Raw genomic sequence first — 14,203 nt, 5'->3', positions numbered from 1 at the left:
AGAGCCCCATCCAGCCTGGTCTTAAACACCTCCAGAGATGGGGCCTCCACAACTTTCTGGGCAACCTGTTCCAGTGTCTCACCACCCTTCTTCTGTGTCAACTAACCTTCATTGTAAACAGTGGCTTGCATTCATTACCCTACCCGTGTTAGGTCCTGATCCAGGTGGACTACCATTTCAATAGCCACGAAGCCTTTCCACGATACCGATCCTTACAGCCTGATTTGCTCCTAAAATATCACTTTTTTTTTGCCAGAGATTCCCAATGCTCTGGCCTTGCCCTGTGGTATATCTCAGAGGGAACAGCATATCTCTGTTTGATGGGGATTTCTGTCCCTACTAGCATTACCTCATCATTGCAGTCATTGCAAGCAGACTCTTTTCCTGAGCAATGCTTCCCCAGTCACGCACCGAATTCGCTTTCCAAAAGCATTGCTCCTCTCCTTTCTGACACCAGAGTGCCTGCAATTTGGAGCTAATGTTAGATTCAACCTTAGTGGTGCTGTATGAAGAGCAGTGTAGGTTGTCACATCTGTGTATGATGGTAAAATGTCTCTGTTTACGTAGCCCTGATATTACCTTTCACCATTTTATTCCCAAGCCTACATCTTTGTGAGTTTCTGTCATTACAACTTCTAACTCCACATTTCATCTTTGATACAACTGCTTTTCTTTGTTTGTGTTGAAATCTCATTGCTATTCCAAATCCATTTTTCTAGCCTCCCTACTTCTTTTTGCACAATTCTTTAGCGCTTTTTAGTGTGTACAGCATCTCCAAGTTTAATATTGTTCACCCATTTAATCAACGCTTTTGTCTGTTTGCTTCTAGTTCGGAAATAGAGATAGAGACACATAATAGAGCATGCAGGGATATTTTTGAAAGGTATTATTAGAACAGCTGAAAACCAGTGATTCTGAGTATGCTGGCCTCAGTTTAATTTCTCAAGATGTCATTTCCAGTCCAAACAGTGCAAAGTAACACTTGTCACTGTCAATTAGCTATGACTGTGGTCCATCAATTTATTTCAGGTCTTGACAGCTCTTAGTACTGCCACAAGTCTCCATTCATTCTTTGGTACAATTTCACAAGCCTCTGCTAAAAAAACTTTTAAGGTTGGGTCTGTTACATCCATTTGCTTTCTCTCATCCCACAAATGTCTGTTTCTCAGTGAAACAAAGCGTATGTCCCATGAACCAGCCGCTGGAGCATCCATCAGACAGTGAGCTGTGCTAATGCGCTCTTGTGTTTGCTTGCTCACGACGCTGGAAGGAATCCCAAGAACCATTTCCTAGGTTGATCACATCTTCATTTTCCTTCCCGTGCCTTTCCTCCCAAAGCCATTCATACATCTGGCAGAAAGATCTCGAGCTATTAAACTGAAACTGAAGACAAAATTTATTTCACAAGAGTGTCTGGGGCACGGTGTTCATGTTTCTGCTCGCAGTTAATACACAGGTACCACAGCTAGCTTTTTTGCGTGGATATTTATATATGAAAATGCATGTTTTTATGAATGGCATTAGTTCAGGTTTTTTTTTGTTTTCATCTATGCATGTTTAAGGACGCATGCATTTGTGTGGTGGGAAGTGGATTTGGCAAATACGTACCTGTCTGGATACCCAGTTTATATGGCATATGTTGTCCATGGTTTGATATAGTCCTTATAGGCACCAGCTGTTTGCTCACAGCCTGTGCTGATGTGCCCCTGTCCTGCCCAGCTCAGCAAGTTTAAGAGCTCAGGCCAGCCAACTTCCATAGCCACTCCTACCAATACTTTAGAATTTCCAGAAATAAAAACTTTCCTTCACTTCAGAAGGTGAATTATGGATCATACTGCTACTGAGCTGTGTGGAAACCCCTCAGCCCATCCACATGGGTGCAGCTGGCTTCCCACTCCCTCCAAGTCCCCCCATCATGCCTGCAGCCGTGTCCTGCCGGGCCACAGACACTCCTCAGGGTGCCCAACAGGGAGACGCCACGCTGGATACCTTTGCCTCACATGTGTGCACCAACCCTGCTGATGATGACATCTTTTTTCCATCACTTATTGGGCCTCTGTTAATTATTGTGCAAAATATTCAGTCACAAGCTAGGATGTTTCTAGATGGTGAGATATAATACTCGTCATGGTTTTTGAATACTCAAAGTCTTTGGAAATCCCACTGATGAGTTATAGGAAGGAAATATGACAGCATGTTGCCAACAGGCACGTTTGGGATTCCCCCCCTGCAGAAGCCCTGCCTTCTTCATGCTCCAAAGCAAAGGCAACAGAGCACAGTAGTTTAGTCAAAAGACAGTGGATATACAACAGACCAGTGGATTTTAAATCAATGAAATAATAAAAGTTTATAACAACATCAACAGTAATGGCAATAGCAATAGTAATAGCAATAGTAATAGTAATAATAATAATAAAGCAACCACTGGGCTATTCTCTCCAGTGTGAAATTATGTTAACTGATACGCTATCTAACAATCTATTAACTTATTAAATTCTGTCCTTTTGTAGCAGGTCTCCTAGTTCTTTCTTTAAACTGGTGACACCCTATTGCACATTTAAATCAAATCTCTTTGCTGATCCCTTGAGCCTTTCTGACACCTTGGAGTTCAGGCATTCTTTTAGGTACCCTGTGCCGACTGATTTGAACTGCACCAGGAAAGAATTGTGGTTCTTTTACCTGGGAGATAAATCCCCTAATAAGAAGGGGTAACAGTCCTTGAAGCCCTACACTTATGACTTGCCTCTGGCAAATTTAAAAAAGAAAAGGAGCTGTAGAAGCGTTATTGTCAATTAAAGAGAGCAAGCAACTGGAAGTATACAGACCTCAATGACTACTAGGCTGTGTATCTTGAAACAAGTAGCTACAAGTAAGTTAGCAAACAACATTACTGAAGCCAGGCATTATTTTGCTTGCCTGATTTTTAAAGCAAGTGTGGCTCCCATAATTTAATTTTACAGTAACAAAATTCTGGGTCTCCACCTCCTCTTTTTTAGCTACTAAGTTCCGCACATCTGTAGGATAGGGTGAGGGATCTGATGGTCTCAGTGAAATGTGCTACTGGTGAGAGAGACTATCATCTAACAATTCTAAAAAACTGCATGTGTTTTTCTCTGCCAGTTCCACTATGGTATGCAATGGCTCCATCAGCCTATTCAGCACATTTTCTTCAGAGTTAGAAGAAAAAGAGCTGGCCACGGAGTATCTCTTGCAGCTTCTAGCAAGCGCTTTCCTATTTCAGTGCCGTGTAACGTGTGCCCTGACTGAGGACAGTGCAGGGGGGTGAGCTGGGCACCCTGAGAGCAGCGTTGGGCTCAGCCTGGGCTGGCGAGGGGGAATCTCCCACACGTTGGTCCTTGTTACCCAAGCACTTCTTGGGGTAAAATTGGCACCAGAGCTTTCCCAGTGAAAAGTTAAGTATGGAAAGCAGGAGGTGGCACTTATTCATCCCAAAGCATCCCTCACCAATTTAGACATAGCAATCCCTTCGACAGAGAAATGGAGTCATTTTGGGGTGAGATGGCTGGACTACTAAGCAGTGTGGGGAAAAAAAAAACAAGCGTGGGCTGATGCCTGCTTTTAAAGCATTTGGATGGATTCTTCATTCTCCTTCCAGTGCATCCACGACTTCCTTTTGCACAGGTCTACACACACACACAGAGACAGAGTGAACTGTCTGGAGTCTAATTTACCTTAGAAAGCTCTTGGGATGTGTCACCTCTACTGGGGTTAGATGTAAGGAATGGGATTTCCATTTTCACTTGTCTCTGAAGGGCCCTTCATACCAATGTTTCCACAGTGCAAAGAGGCCGTCAGTGCTGGCACTGTACCCACTCTGAGATGCATTTATGCTTTCAGGATATTATAAAAGTGTCTTAGTATAAATGAGAATTTGGGCTGTCTCTGCTTCTGACAACACTTAGACTCCCAAACTATGATCTCAGCCTCTGCATTAGATTAAATGCAGTCCTGTGTTTGCCTTTTGGGCTTTACAAGCCTTCAGCTATTAATTCCAGTAGATGTGGGAATAGAGCAGGGATATGTTGAAAATCTGGACAGCTTTCTTACATGGGGAATACTAATGTCTCTGGGAGCATTTCAGACTTTTAAGGATATAAATTAATCATGCACCAGACTGCTCTCATCTCTTGTCTCCCTGTGGAGCTGGCTCGTTTGCCATTGGGGCTGATCATCCAGGGGAGAAAGCACATTTTTGTGTGTCTGCATGGGACCTACCGCAGTGGTGGCCACACCACTTACAGTATGCTATGCAGGCTCAGTGTAATGTCGCAGTACAGACGACAGCTGATGGACCAGGAGATGCCCAGTGTCTGACACGGGGAGGACCCTGCGTGGAGCAATGGCCCTGGCAAGTGGGAAGGGGTGACAAAACTGACAGCAAAGCAAAGAGGAGCTGAGCACTGTGGACAAAGCCTTGCTGTGGGGAATGATCTCTGCCGTGGAGTGGTGTTTAGTCCTACAGGCCTTGCCTGAGTTTGGCCGGTCTGTATAATAAGGTGCGTGTCTCATCCTGCTTGCTGTGGATGATATGCCCTTGTCATTCGCAGCTGTGGTGGAGTCAGTGAATGCTCTGATTCCTCCATACAAGCCCATTCATTCCTTTAATTCACACTGACTTTCCTGTTGGTTCCAGCTGATTCAGTGCTTCTACTATGCTCTGCGCTCTGACAACAGGACGGCAGCCCATTGAATCACCATCGCAGATAGACCAGGATGCGAAAGCGCTTTTTTTCCCAAAGCATATTCTTGCACTGCAAGCTGCAGTACAAACGCAGCATGAGGAAGCAAATTCTTTCACACGGGAGGATCAGGGAAGAAGCAGCAGGTGTTTCCCCACTATTCAGAGCTTGCAGACCCCAGGAGATGTGTACTCTGGTTAAAAAAGGTCTGCTTGCTCCAGGATGGGAGACTCTTTCAAGTCCAGTGAGGATCCTGTCCTCTGCCCACTGCACTCCTTCCTGCCCCAGCAGGTTCACCCACCCCACAGGGCCATTCACAAGCTGCTCCCTGAAAGAGGCATCTGGTTTTTCTAACCTACAGAGACCATGCTTTCTCGCCACATAGTAGCTGCGCATTGCTAGGAGATGGATGCTTTCTTGTCTCTCGAGGACTATTCATTCACAAGAGTTGGTGGTTTCTTGCAGTTTTTCTACAGGGACAATATCCAGGGAGGTCATGGGAGTAGCTACTGTCCCTGGACACTGATGCAGGACATATTGGTAGGCAGTAGGTCACTTCCCAGCTTCTCATCTTCCAGTAAGCTTGTGTCAAAGAGGAACCCTAGGTTCTGTCTAGTCCCTACCTTTTTTAACTTTACTCTTGATCTAATTGGAATCTTTTTTAGAATGTCTTTTTCTATTTTTTTGTTGCTTCCAAACCAAAATTCTGAAAATTTCTGCAAAGACACAGATGGGAGAAAAAAAAAAAGGGAGAAACCGATTGGGAAAGTTTAGGTTTCTAGAAGCCAGATGGAAAAATATGTTGAACGCATGGTTCTCCCTAGATTCACAGAATGTGCCGCATGATATAGTACAATATGTGCTATATATTTAACACCGAGCAACATTTGGGCAATATTTTTGTATTGATGGCCTGGCAATCTGCAAATGTAGTGGAGAAGTGTGTATAACATCATGTAAGCTTTTGAAAGGGCACTTCAGACAAAACACCAACGTGCCAAATGACCACATCCCTTACCAAAATATCCTGCAGAGACAATGGGCTGGATCAAAGTGTTAAATAGGGTAGACCCTGGCAAGCTGCAGTTACACATGAAGCCATTTAATACCTCCAGTAAGCATTTATAAACCGAGAAATTATTCCCATGTGAGGGATGATTTGCCATCATCTTTCACTAATATCTCCCCCCTCTTCACCTGCCTATCACTGTCCTCTTTTTTTTTTTTTTTTTTTTTTTTTTTTTTTTGAGCAAGAACTAAAAAGAGAAGTTGGGGTGCGCTTATTTCTGTCTTTATTCTCAGTTGCTTCCACCTCAGCTCCTGCTGCTAAACAGCTGCTTGGAGGCCTACTTCTCCCTTTGGGGTTTACTGATCTCCCAGATGAATAATGTCCCCCTTCACCTCCCCAGCAGCTGGCGCCCAGCCGACGTGCAGGCAGGATGCTGACAGTTATTGGGAAAACATTTGGCGTGCAGGCAGCTGCCAGAAAGCAAAAGTCACTCTGAGCAGACCAGGGTGGGGAGCATCTCAGAGACTAAACTACTCCCTGGCCCTTTTCTCATTTACAGTAATTCTTTCCAATAAGAAATGTGCTGCCAGGGCCTAGAGCACTCATTAATTAGTTAATCCTGGACTGAATGCAAGAGTGATTAAAGACTGTTGTAGATTGTTTCAGTCTTGATCGGCGCTTTTTTTTTTTTTTCCCCCAATCCTGCCTTATTTCGTCTCCTTTCTACGTGTGTGTTTTCTAAGGCTTCTTCTAGAGAATGGCAAACAGACAACTGAACGGCCAAGTCCTGCTGCACCTGCACTATACTGGTCAAGGTGTATCTTCATTAATGTCCCTAACTGGGACAGAGTGCAGCCTCAACAAGCTGGTGGGTGGCAACAAGTTGGAGGGTGGGGAGCAGTAGATATGCCAGAGGGCAGAGCTACCATTCAGAGGAACCGCAACAACTGGGGAAATGGGCCAGCAGCAACCTCATGGAGTTCAGTAAGGACAATCACGAAGACTTGCAGTGAGAAAGGGATAACCCCAGTGCTTCGGCGGGGGGAGGGGGGTGGTGTGCAGCTGGAGAGAAAACAGCTCTGCACAAAAGGACCTGGAAGTCCTGTGTGCTCTTGCAGGGAAGAAGCCCTATGGCTCACTGGGCCATATTAGCAAGCATGTAGCCAACGAGACACTATCCACATCTGGAGTGCTGTGTCCAGCTGTGAGCTCCCCAGTACAAAAAAAGGTACTGCTTGAACTGGAACAAGTTGAGTGAGAGGCCACCAAAATCATTGAACTGGACTAAAGGCATCCAAGGAGAGACTGAGAGGTGGCTTTGTTCAGTCTGTAAGAGGAGGCTGAGAGGATCCATCTACAGCCATGAGGCAACTAAGAGGAGGGTGTAAAGAAAATGAAGCCAGACTCTTGTTGAAGGTGTGCAGTGAAAGGAAAAGGAAAAAAAAAAAAAAAACAAAAACCAAACACAAGTTGCAGCAGGTGAAATTCTAATTAGATGCAATTTTTTAAAAAATTTCCACAGTGAGGGTGGTCAAATATTGGAAGAAGTGCCCAGAGATGCTAGGGGATATTCATCCTTGGGGATATTCATCCTTGGAAATATTCAGACTTTGGCTGGACAAGACCCTGCTGGACAAGACCCTGATCAACCTAATGTCGTTTTAAAGTTAGCCCTGCAATGAGCAGGATGCTGGGCCAGACGATTTCTAAAGATCCTCTCTGACCTAAATTACTCTATGACTTTATTCTGCAATATTGGAAAGTATTTGGATCACCTTCTGTAAAAGCTTTAGGTCACAAGCACTTTGAAGGGAAGCTGCTCTTGGCAGGTGTGGTTGTTCCTACTTTGAGGCATCATCCTGGTTTACATGTTTTTCCTTGTCAAGGTTGATCAGTTTACAAGTAAAATATAAGGCAGGCTTAGAAGACTGCCACAGTACAGTTCACAGAGTGTGTGACATGCAATTTTATGGCTCATTGACCACTGGTTTGTGTCTGAGAAGCAAATCAGAGCATCTTCCAGGGTGTCCCCCCTCTGCATATAGTGGTACTGGTTTTACTGCAACCATGATTCCTGGTTCCTGCTGCTTTTGCTACACTAATCTCCCCCACACCCCATGTTTTTCACCAGCCATTCTCTATTACAGGGTCCCAAAAGACCCCCTGCTCCTCTCCTCCAGCCTGGGAAAGCAAGGTCATTCTTTATTCTATGTTTCTTTCTTGTTTCTCTAAAACCAGCTCTGTGTTACCTTATTCATATAAGGAATCATATTCATTCTTTCTTTGAATAACTTCAGCAAGGTTTACTTCTTTCTGTGGACAATATGACATGAGGTTCTGACTGAAAGGAGATTTTTTTCTTAACAATTTTCCCATTTTACTGTGACATCCAACATAACATTAAATCTAACATCATGATAGGTGAAAATGTCATAGATTTGATATTACTTTCCACTAATGTAATAACAATATTATTAACACCCAAGTAAAGCAGAAAAAGAACTTGTTCCTATTTGTAAATGCCATTTGCTATTACCTCTCAGACACCTGAGGCACTGCATAGTTGGAGGGATTATTGCACTTCTCAGGCAGTTGCAGCCACTTATGGCTTGGACTTGTGCCTCAAAAGCTTGCCTGAAGGCTCCATTAATTGCCAGTAATGCAAAGCTTGATGTATCATATTGCTTAATTATGCGCTTTTCTTCCTCTCCGTATCATGCCAAGCAGATAGGAAAGGCTTTGGAAGAGAACTTAGCCAAAATGTGTTGATCACTGGGAAGTGTCAGAAAACTGAATAAAGCCTCCTTGCATAATGGAGGGTAGACAGAGCCTGAAGTGAGGGTGTGCATTTGCAGTGTCCAGGGAAGATCTTTTTCTATTGACATGAAGGGTGAAGTGTCTTGTAAGACTGGCACTCTAAGAAAGAGAGCAGGAGAGCCTCTCCTCCTCCCACAGCACAGGCAAAATCTCTCTAAACCCATCATGGTACTAAAGTATAAAGCAGGTCTACCCTTTGGCTGCAGGTGATAATTCACAGTGGAAGGGACCATTAAAAGGTATGTTGACAACACAGACTATTTTTGAGTGTTCTTTCTTCATTCCCATGAAGCTTTTTGTGCTTCAGTGAGAAAAGCTGAAGGACCAGCAAGCAAGCCAGGGTTATGGCTGTATGCAGAAATAAGAAAGAGGAAATCTCTTTAAGGCATGAAATCTCCCAGCAGGATTTGCTGTCATCAACTTCTCTACCCCAAAGCAGGCTGGGGACTTGCTTTCTGCAGAGAAATGTTATTGATGATCTTTTCAGAGCTGATCCTCTTCTCATAATTAGAGACGTTAGACACATGGTCACCAGAACAGCTACTGCTGCTCCTGAGATGTTTAACTTCCATATTTAACATCAGGAATCTCTTAAATTGTTTTATATTCCCTCATTTCCAACAAAACTATTTCCAAGACAGCTAACGATTTCACAGATTTAAGGGTAGATGGGTCCAACCTAAGAAATTATATTCTTTAGTCACATCTCTTCCTATTAGGTATTTTGAATCCAGGCTTTATACTTAGGTTTGTCTCTGAAGTATAGTTTTACCACTAAGAAAGAAAGAGACTGCTAAAATGCTTTGGAACAAGTTGAAAAAGAGTTAGTTAAATGCAAATAAGCATCCTGCACGGCAGTATCAGAGTCCATGCTCAGGACTGGCAGCACTAGCTGCTTCCTAGCCAGACACTTGTCATCACCCGGGGGTTATTGACTCTGGTAATCACTGGCTGATCTCAATTGCCAGGGGGAGAGGTAGGCTGAGCCGCTGCCATGTGCCTTGGCTAGCATCTGGGGCAAAGAGGCAACAACTGCAAAGGGAGAAAAGTCACAGGGAGCTGTGGAGGGCTGTTTCATTCTCAGGGTGTCCAGTTCAGTCATGCACCGCCCAGAGCAATGAAAGGCTCGTGTGTGGCAGAGGCCATTGCCTGTGGCAACATGAGCTGAAAGAAAAGCACCCTTCCATTCCAGAGGAAAATGAAATCTCACCAGCTATTTCAATCTGAAAATGAAATTTTTCTAGTCTCCTGGATTATTTCTTTTTTAAACAAAGGATTTTTGTATGTCTATGCAACTCTGGGAATGTGTTACATGCCTTTTAGTGGCCTTTAATTTGCCAGGCAGTGCTAGGAGCCAAATTCTAAATAAGAACTGAGCTCCTGGGGTCTGAGAAAGGGCTTCTGTAAAAGGGTTACGGCCAAAGATTGGCTCTAGCTTTCTGCTGGAAGCTTCATCCATCTGGCTATCAGGCTAAGGAACATTCACAACTTCAGGTAGGTGTTTGCCATGCAGCCTAGGAAGGGCATCGCACCAACATGCAGAGCACAGTTTATTAACAACATGTTTTAAATCTATGGTTTACTTTTAGTTCCATTTACCTATGGCATCTCGTGTCCATTAGATGTTTGAATGGGCTCTCCTGCATTCTTTCTGTGACCAAACCCATTCCCATGACCTGTCTTCAGCAGGGATCTAGGAACAGTTTTATTCAAGACTGCTCGTGGTCATCTAAACGCTGGCTGGACAGGTCTAGTGGAGAGGAAAGACACGTGCCCCTGCCACCGGCCTCCCCGTCCTGCCGAAGTGCTACTGAGTTTGGCTCACGCAAAGGTTTTGGCAACGCTGTTTCAAATGTGGGACTTCTGCCTAACCTGTCTGTCTGCCAAGGATTTCAACTTTCTGTCATGGGAGATGCTATTGGGTTGGGCTGAACTAGCAAAGAAAACAGTTATGCTACCAGCTATTCCAAATCCCAGGCTCGCTACGTTAGTTTAAGCTTTACACTCTAAGAATGAGCAGTAGCTTGCAAAAGTAGTCTTCTACCAAAAAAGCAAGAATCCTCATGCGAAGCATTTAGGTTCTTTTCTCTCCAGACCACTGGTACCCCCAGTCAGTTGGTTTTCATGCCACCACTCCTCCCATGACTATTCATTTCCCTTTTACTGCCTGCTGTCCTTCCTAGCCCCTCACCTCGCATTTTGCCACTGCTCTCTGTTTCTCCGTTACAGACGTCTCGCAGACTCCAGGGCTCTCCGGCTGATGTTTATTCCTAGCTAGTCCCAGGCCCTGCACTCCTCTGCCTTGTTCTCAGTATCCATGGGAACATCCTCATTGTCCCGTGGCTCAAAACAGGGATTCAGTGTCCACCTTCGCTTTAGAGATTCACTCCTCATCTGCTGCATGAGAGAGTGCCCTGCCTTCCTACATGATGCAGAGTCTGAGAATAGGCTTTTCTACATTAATTCTGTATTCTTGTGTCCATCCTTTAAGTTGAAAAACTCTTCCTTTGCCAGGATCTGAAAAGACAAGAGCTTTTTTCCTAAACTTTTCGCTGGCAGAAATAAAGCCACTGAAGGCAGTTTCCCAGCCGCCACTTGTGCCTGCCTCCCCTGGACTGGCCAGGCTCGTTTGCATGCTTCGTCCCCACCACAGTACCACGTCCCCACCCTGGGGTGCTGGGGGAGATGTTCAAGGGCAAATACTGCCGCTTCCTCTGGGGAGACCGGAGCAATGGTCTGAACCATCACCATGCAGACCCAGTTAGCGCTGTTCCCCAAGTCAAGTCTGGGGAAAGACTTGAGCCATAACAGGGACCATTTTCTTCTTCATACGCTCAGAAAACTGAATGGAGGAGGGACATGCCAAAGCTCCTGCCCCTCCAGGCACCACAACTGTTTAGTAACTCAGCACAGATATCGAGTCCCGGTCCTAGGAAGCTGATTAATTCTTCCTGAGGACCTGTGCTTCTGGGGTACTTTCTACATGGCAAGTCCAGCAGAATGGAGCAGCTCCAGCTTTCCAAGATTTGTATTCACTTGCTGTTTCTCAGCAGGGGGGCACCGCTTGCCTCACCCCCATTGACACCAGGGAGGTCCATAAATCAGATGCAGAGCGATAGTGCAGCCCTCCCGATGCTCATTATGCATCTCACTGCTGGAGGAAAGCACCACCTTTGGTGCCAAGTACATTAGGGAACATGCCTGGGTTTAAAAATACTCCATGGGAGGGAATCACAACATTTCCAAAGCTTGGCCTCTCGCATCACAAAAGCAGGGCATGCTCCTCGCCATGTCTCGGGCAATAACAAAAGCCCAAGGCCAACAAACAAAACGAACAGCTTTGAAACAACAAAGCCACGCTGGGTTTTGTATACAGTGTTTGTTGCCACAATCTGGCCCAGTCACCATCTCGAATTTCCCTGCCAGAATGATGGAAATATAAATAGGGGCTATAAACCCCAAGTATTTCCAGCTCATACATCCAAAAGATAGAAATTATAGTCTCTTAGCAAGGAAAATGTTCGGGGGTAGTGAGGTAATGGGACCTGATTACAGAGCTCATTTCTCTGAAAAACTTTAATACAGCATGGAAATTTTTCCAATGTCCTTGATGCAACCTCTGTTGAAGTAAAAAATAATCCCCTTCAGTGGAAAAGCCCCTTCTATGCCTTCGAGAACGAACTGCTGAGCTCCGTTTTGGGAACAGTTTCTTTCCAGCTGCTGTTTCCAGAGATTTCTGAATGGCTCGAAAGACACAGCGTCAGCAAGGAATGAGATCTGACTGTTTGAAAGATAATCTGTCGCCTGTTGGCTTACCTAGAAAGGGCCTCACTTCTCTGTGCCTTTGCTGAGGGCTGCTGCTGTTGAACCATAGGAGTCCCGGCTCCAGCCTTGCTAAATAATATTCTGGAAGTCCACGCCATGAGTCACAGCACTGGATGAGGGGCTCTGCTCATTTGATTAATTACATTACCATGCCTGCCCTTTACTTGTTGACTCATAGCCATAAGAGCCTGGGATGTGCTGCGTACGTAGTAAGCTGATTAAAGGGGGAATGTATGTCAATGTATGGATGCGTACGATAGCTTTTTGAAATCCCTCCTGATCTTCCCACCCACTGGGCATTGAATCAATATCAAGCTCAGTCGTCAGGAACCAAACTTGCTCCCTCATCTGCATCGCACATTGCAATGAGCTTGCCAAATATGGCCGAGCTTTCAGAAAGAGAAGAGAATCCCCCCACCAGTGAATTTATGACCCTTGGCTCCGCTTGCGGCTTGTTCCTGTGCATGCCTGAGTGACGTGGAAACTGCAGCAAATCTCTTTGGCCTGTTTCTACGCTCTCACACATGCAGCTATGTTGGTTTTTTCTTTTTTTTAATGACTAGAGATTTTTGTTTAGTTTGTTACATTCTAACGCAAGCAACCTATGATGAGAGGCACACAGAAGAGCAATATGCGTTAATGAGAAGCAGAAGGACAGAGAGGAAACAGGGAGAGGCTGGAAGTGTTGCTGAGTGTTTGAAAGTAAGATGGCACTCCTCTCATCTCTTCCAGGTCCTTTAAGCCCGACTTTGTCCTGATCCGGCAGCATGCCTACAGCATGGCGCTGGGAGAGGACTTCCGCGGCCTCATCATCGGCCTCCAGTACGGTGGCATCCACACAGTCAACTCCCTCTACTCCATCTACAACTTCTGCAGCAAGCCCTGGGTGGTAAGTGACGATCCAGCTCTCCTGTGTGCCAGATATGTGGTACCAATAAGACACCAAACTCGGCTTCCAGTCTGTTTCATAGGAATTCGTCTCTTTAGGTTAAAACCCCCATCTAAACAACCTTAGGAGTCCAGCTTGGAATTCTTGGGGGGGGAAAAACTGCCAGCACTGCTCCTTTATCAGTCTCTAGTAATACCAAGGTGTTATTTCTTCCCCCTGAGTAGGACGTTTCACCCGTCCCAGACACTAATGTGTCACAAAGAGCTAACAGTAACACTTTGATTTCTTGTAAGGTAGAGTAGATGACTACTCTGACCCAACCAAGACATGGTAAAACTACCTTAAAAGAAACATTAATATTTGCTGGTTTAGAAGGTATAGGAACTATGCTATTTTTAGCATCTTTTATTAGATGCACACTTGTGGTGTCCAGGTGCCACAGTCTAAAACTATTATCCGTTCCTCACGGAAGTGCAACCTGCACTTACCCTCTCTTGTATTCTTTTCCTAATTTTTCTGGGTAGTGCTTTGTTGTGAGGAAATTAGCTGAAAGGGAAGGCAAGAAAAGTAGAGAGATGATTTCTTCAACAGCCAAGTCTAGGAAAAAAGGGAACATAGAATGACAAAAGACCTGGGAAAGAGGCAGAAGGAAAGGGGAAAGCATGTGGAGTTTTTCAGCTGTTTCAGAAAGAAATACAAGGTTATCATAAAGTCTTGTTTCATTGGATCTGAAAGACTGCACCTTGGAAACACCTTGGGCTGAGTCAGCTCCCGGGGAGAACAAGAGAGTATTTTGGTATTTTGCACTGGGACCCCCCTTTACACGCTCTTTATATTTTGTCAAGTTCACCTAAAAATCTCAGAAAACCTTGAAAAGTATCATCATTGGCTTGTCTCAGCGCCAAATCGGAGTTTGCAATAATTCCCCAGATCTGTTTTGTGACCAGCTCTAAGTCAGCAGGA

General features: G+C 44.8%; 1 protein-coding gene across 2 annotated transcripts in view; it reads left to right on the top strand.

Annotated features, from left to right (window-relative positions):
• The window catches only part of SYN3 (synapsin III), a 179,783-nt gene that overhangs the window by 26,583 nt on the left and 138,997 nt on the right, over positions 1–14,203 (top strand). The window contains exons 4-5 of one of the 2 annotated variants that reach the window (XM_009881982.1): positions 2,511–2,513; positions 13,084–13,240. In XM_009881982.1, coding sequence (XP_009880284.1) covers positions 2,511–2,513; positions 13,084–13,240 — 160 coding nt within the window. The remainder of the gene's footprint in view (positions 1–2,510; positions 2,514–13,083; positions 13,241–14,203) is intronic. The other variant, XM_009881983.1, reaches the window with a different exon arrangement.

This window comes from Charadrius vociferus, unplaced genomic scaffold (genome assembly GCF_000708025.1).
Source record: "Charadrius vociferus isolate BGI_N301 unplaced genomic scaffold, ASM70802v2 scaffold883, whole genome shotgun sequence".
Classification (NCBI taxonomy): domain Eukaryota; kingdom Metazoa; phylum Chordata; class Aves; order Charadriiformes; family Charadriidae; genus Charadrius; species Charadrius vociferus.
The sequence above is the reverse complement of the archived record's forward strand: the minus strand, read 5'-3'. Positions and strand labels throughout refer to the sequence as shown.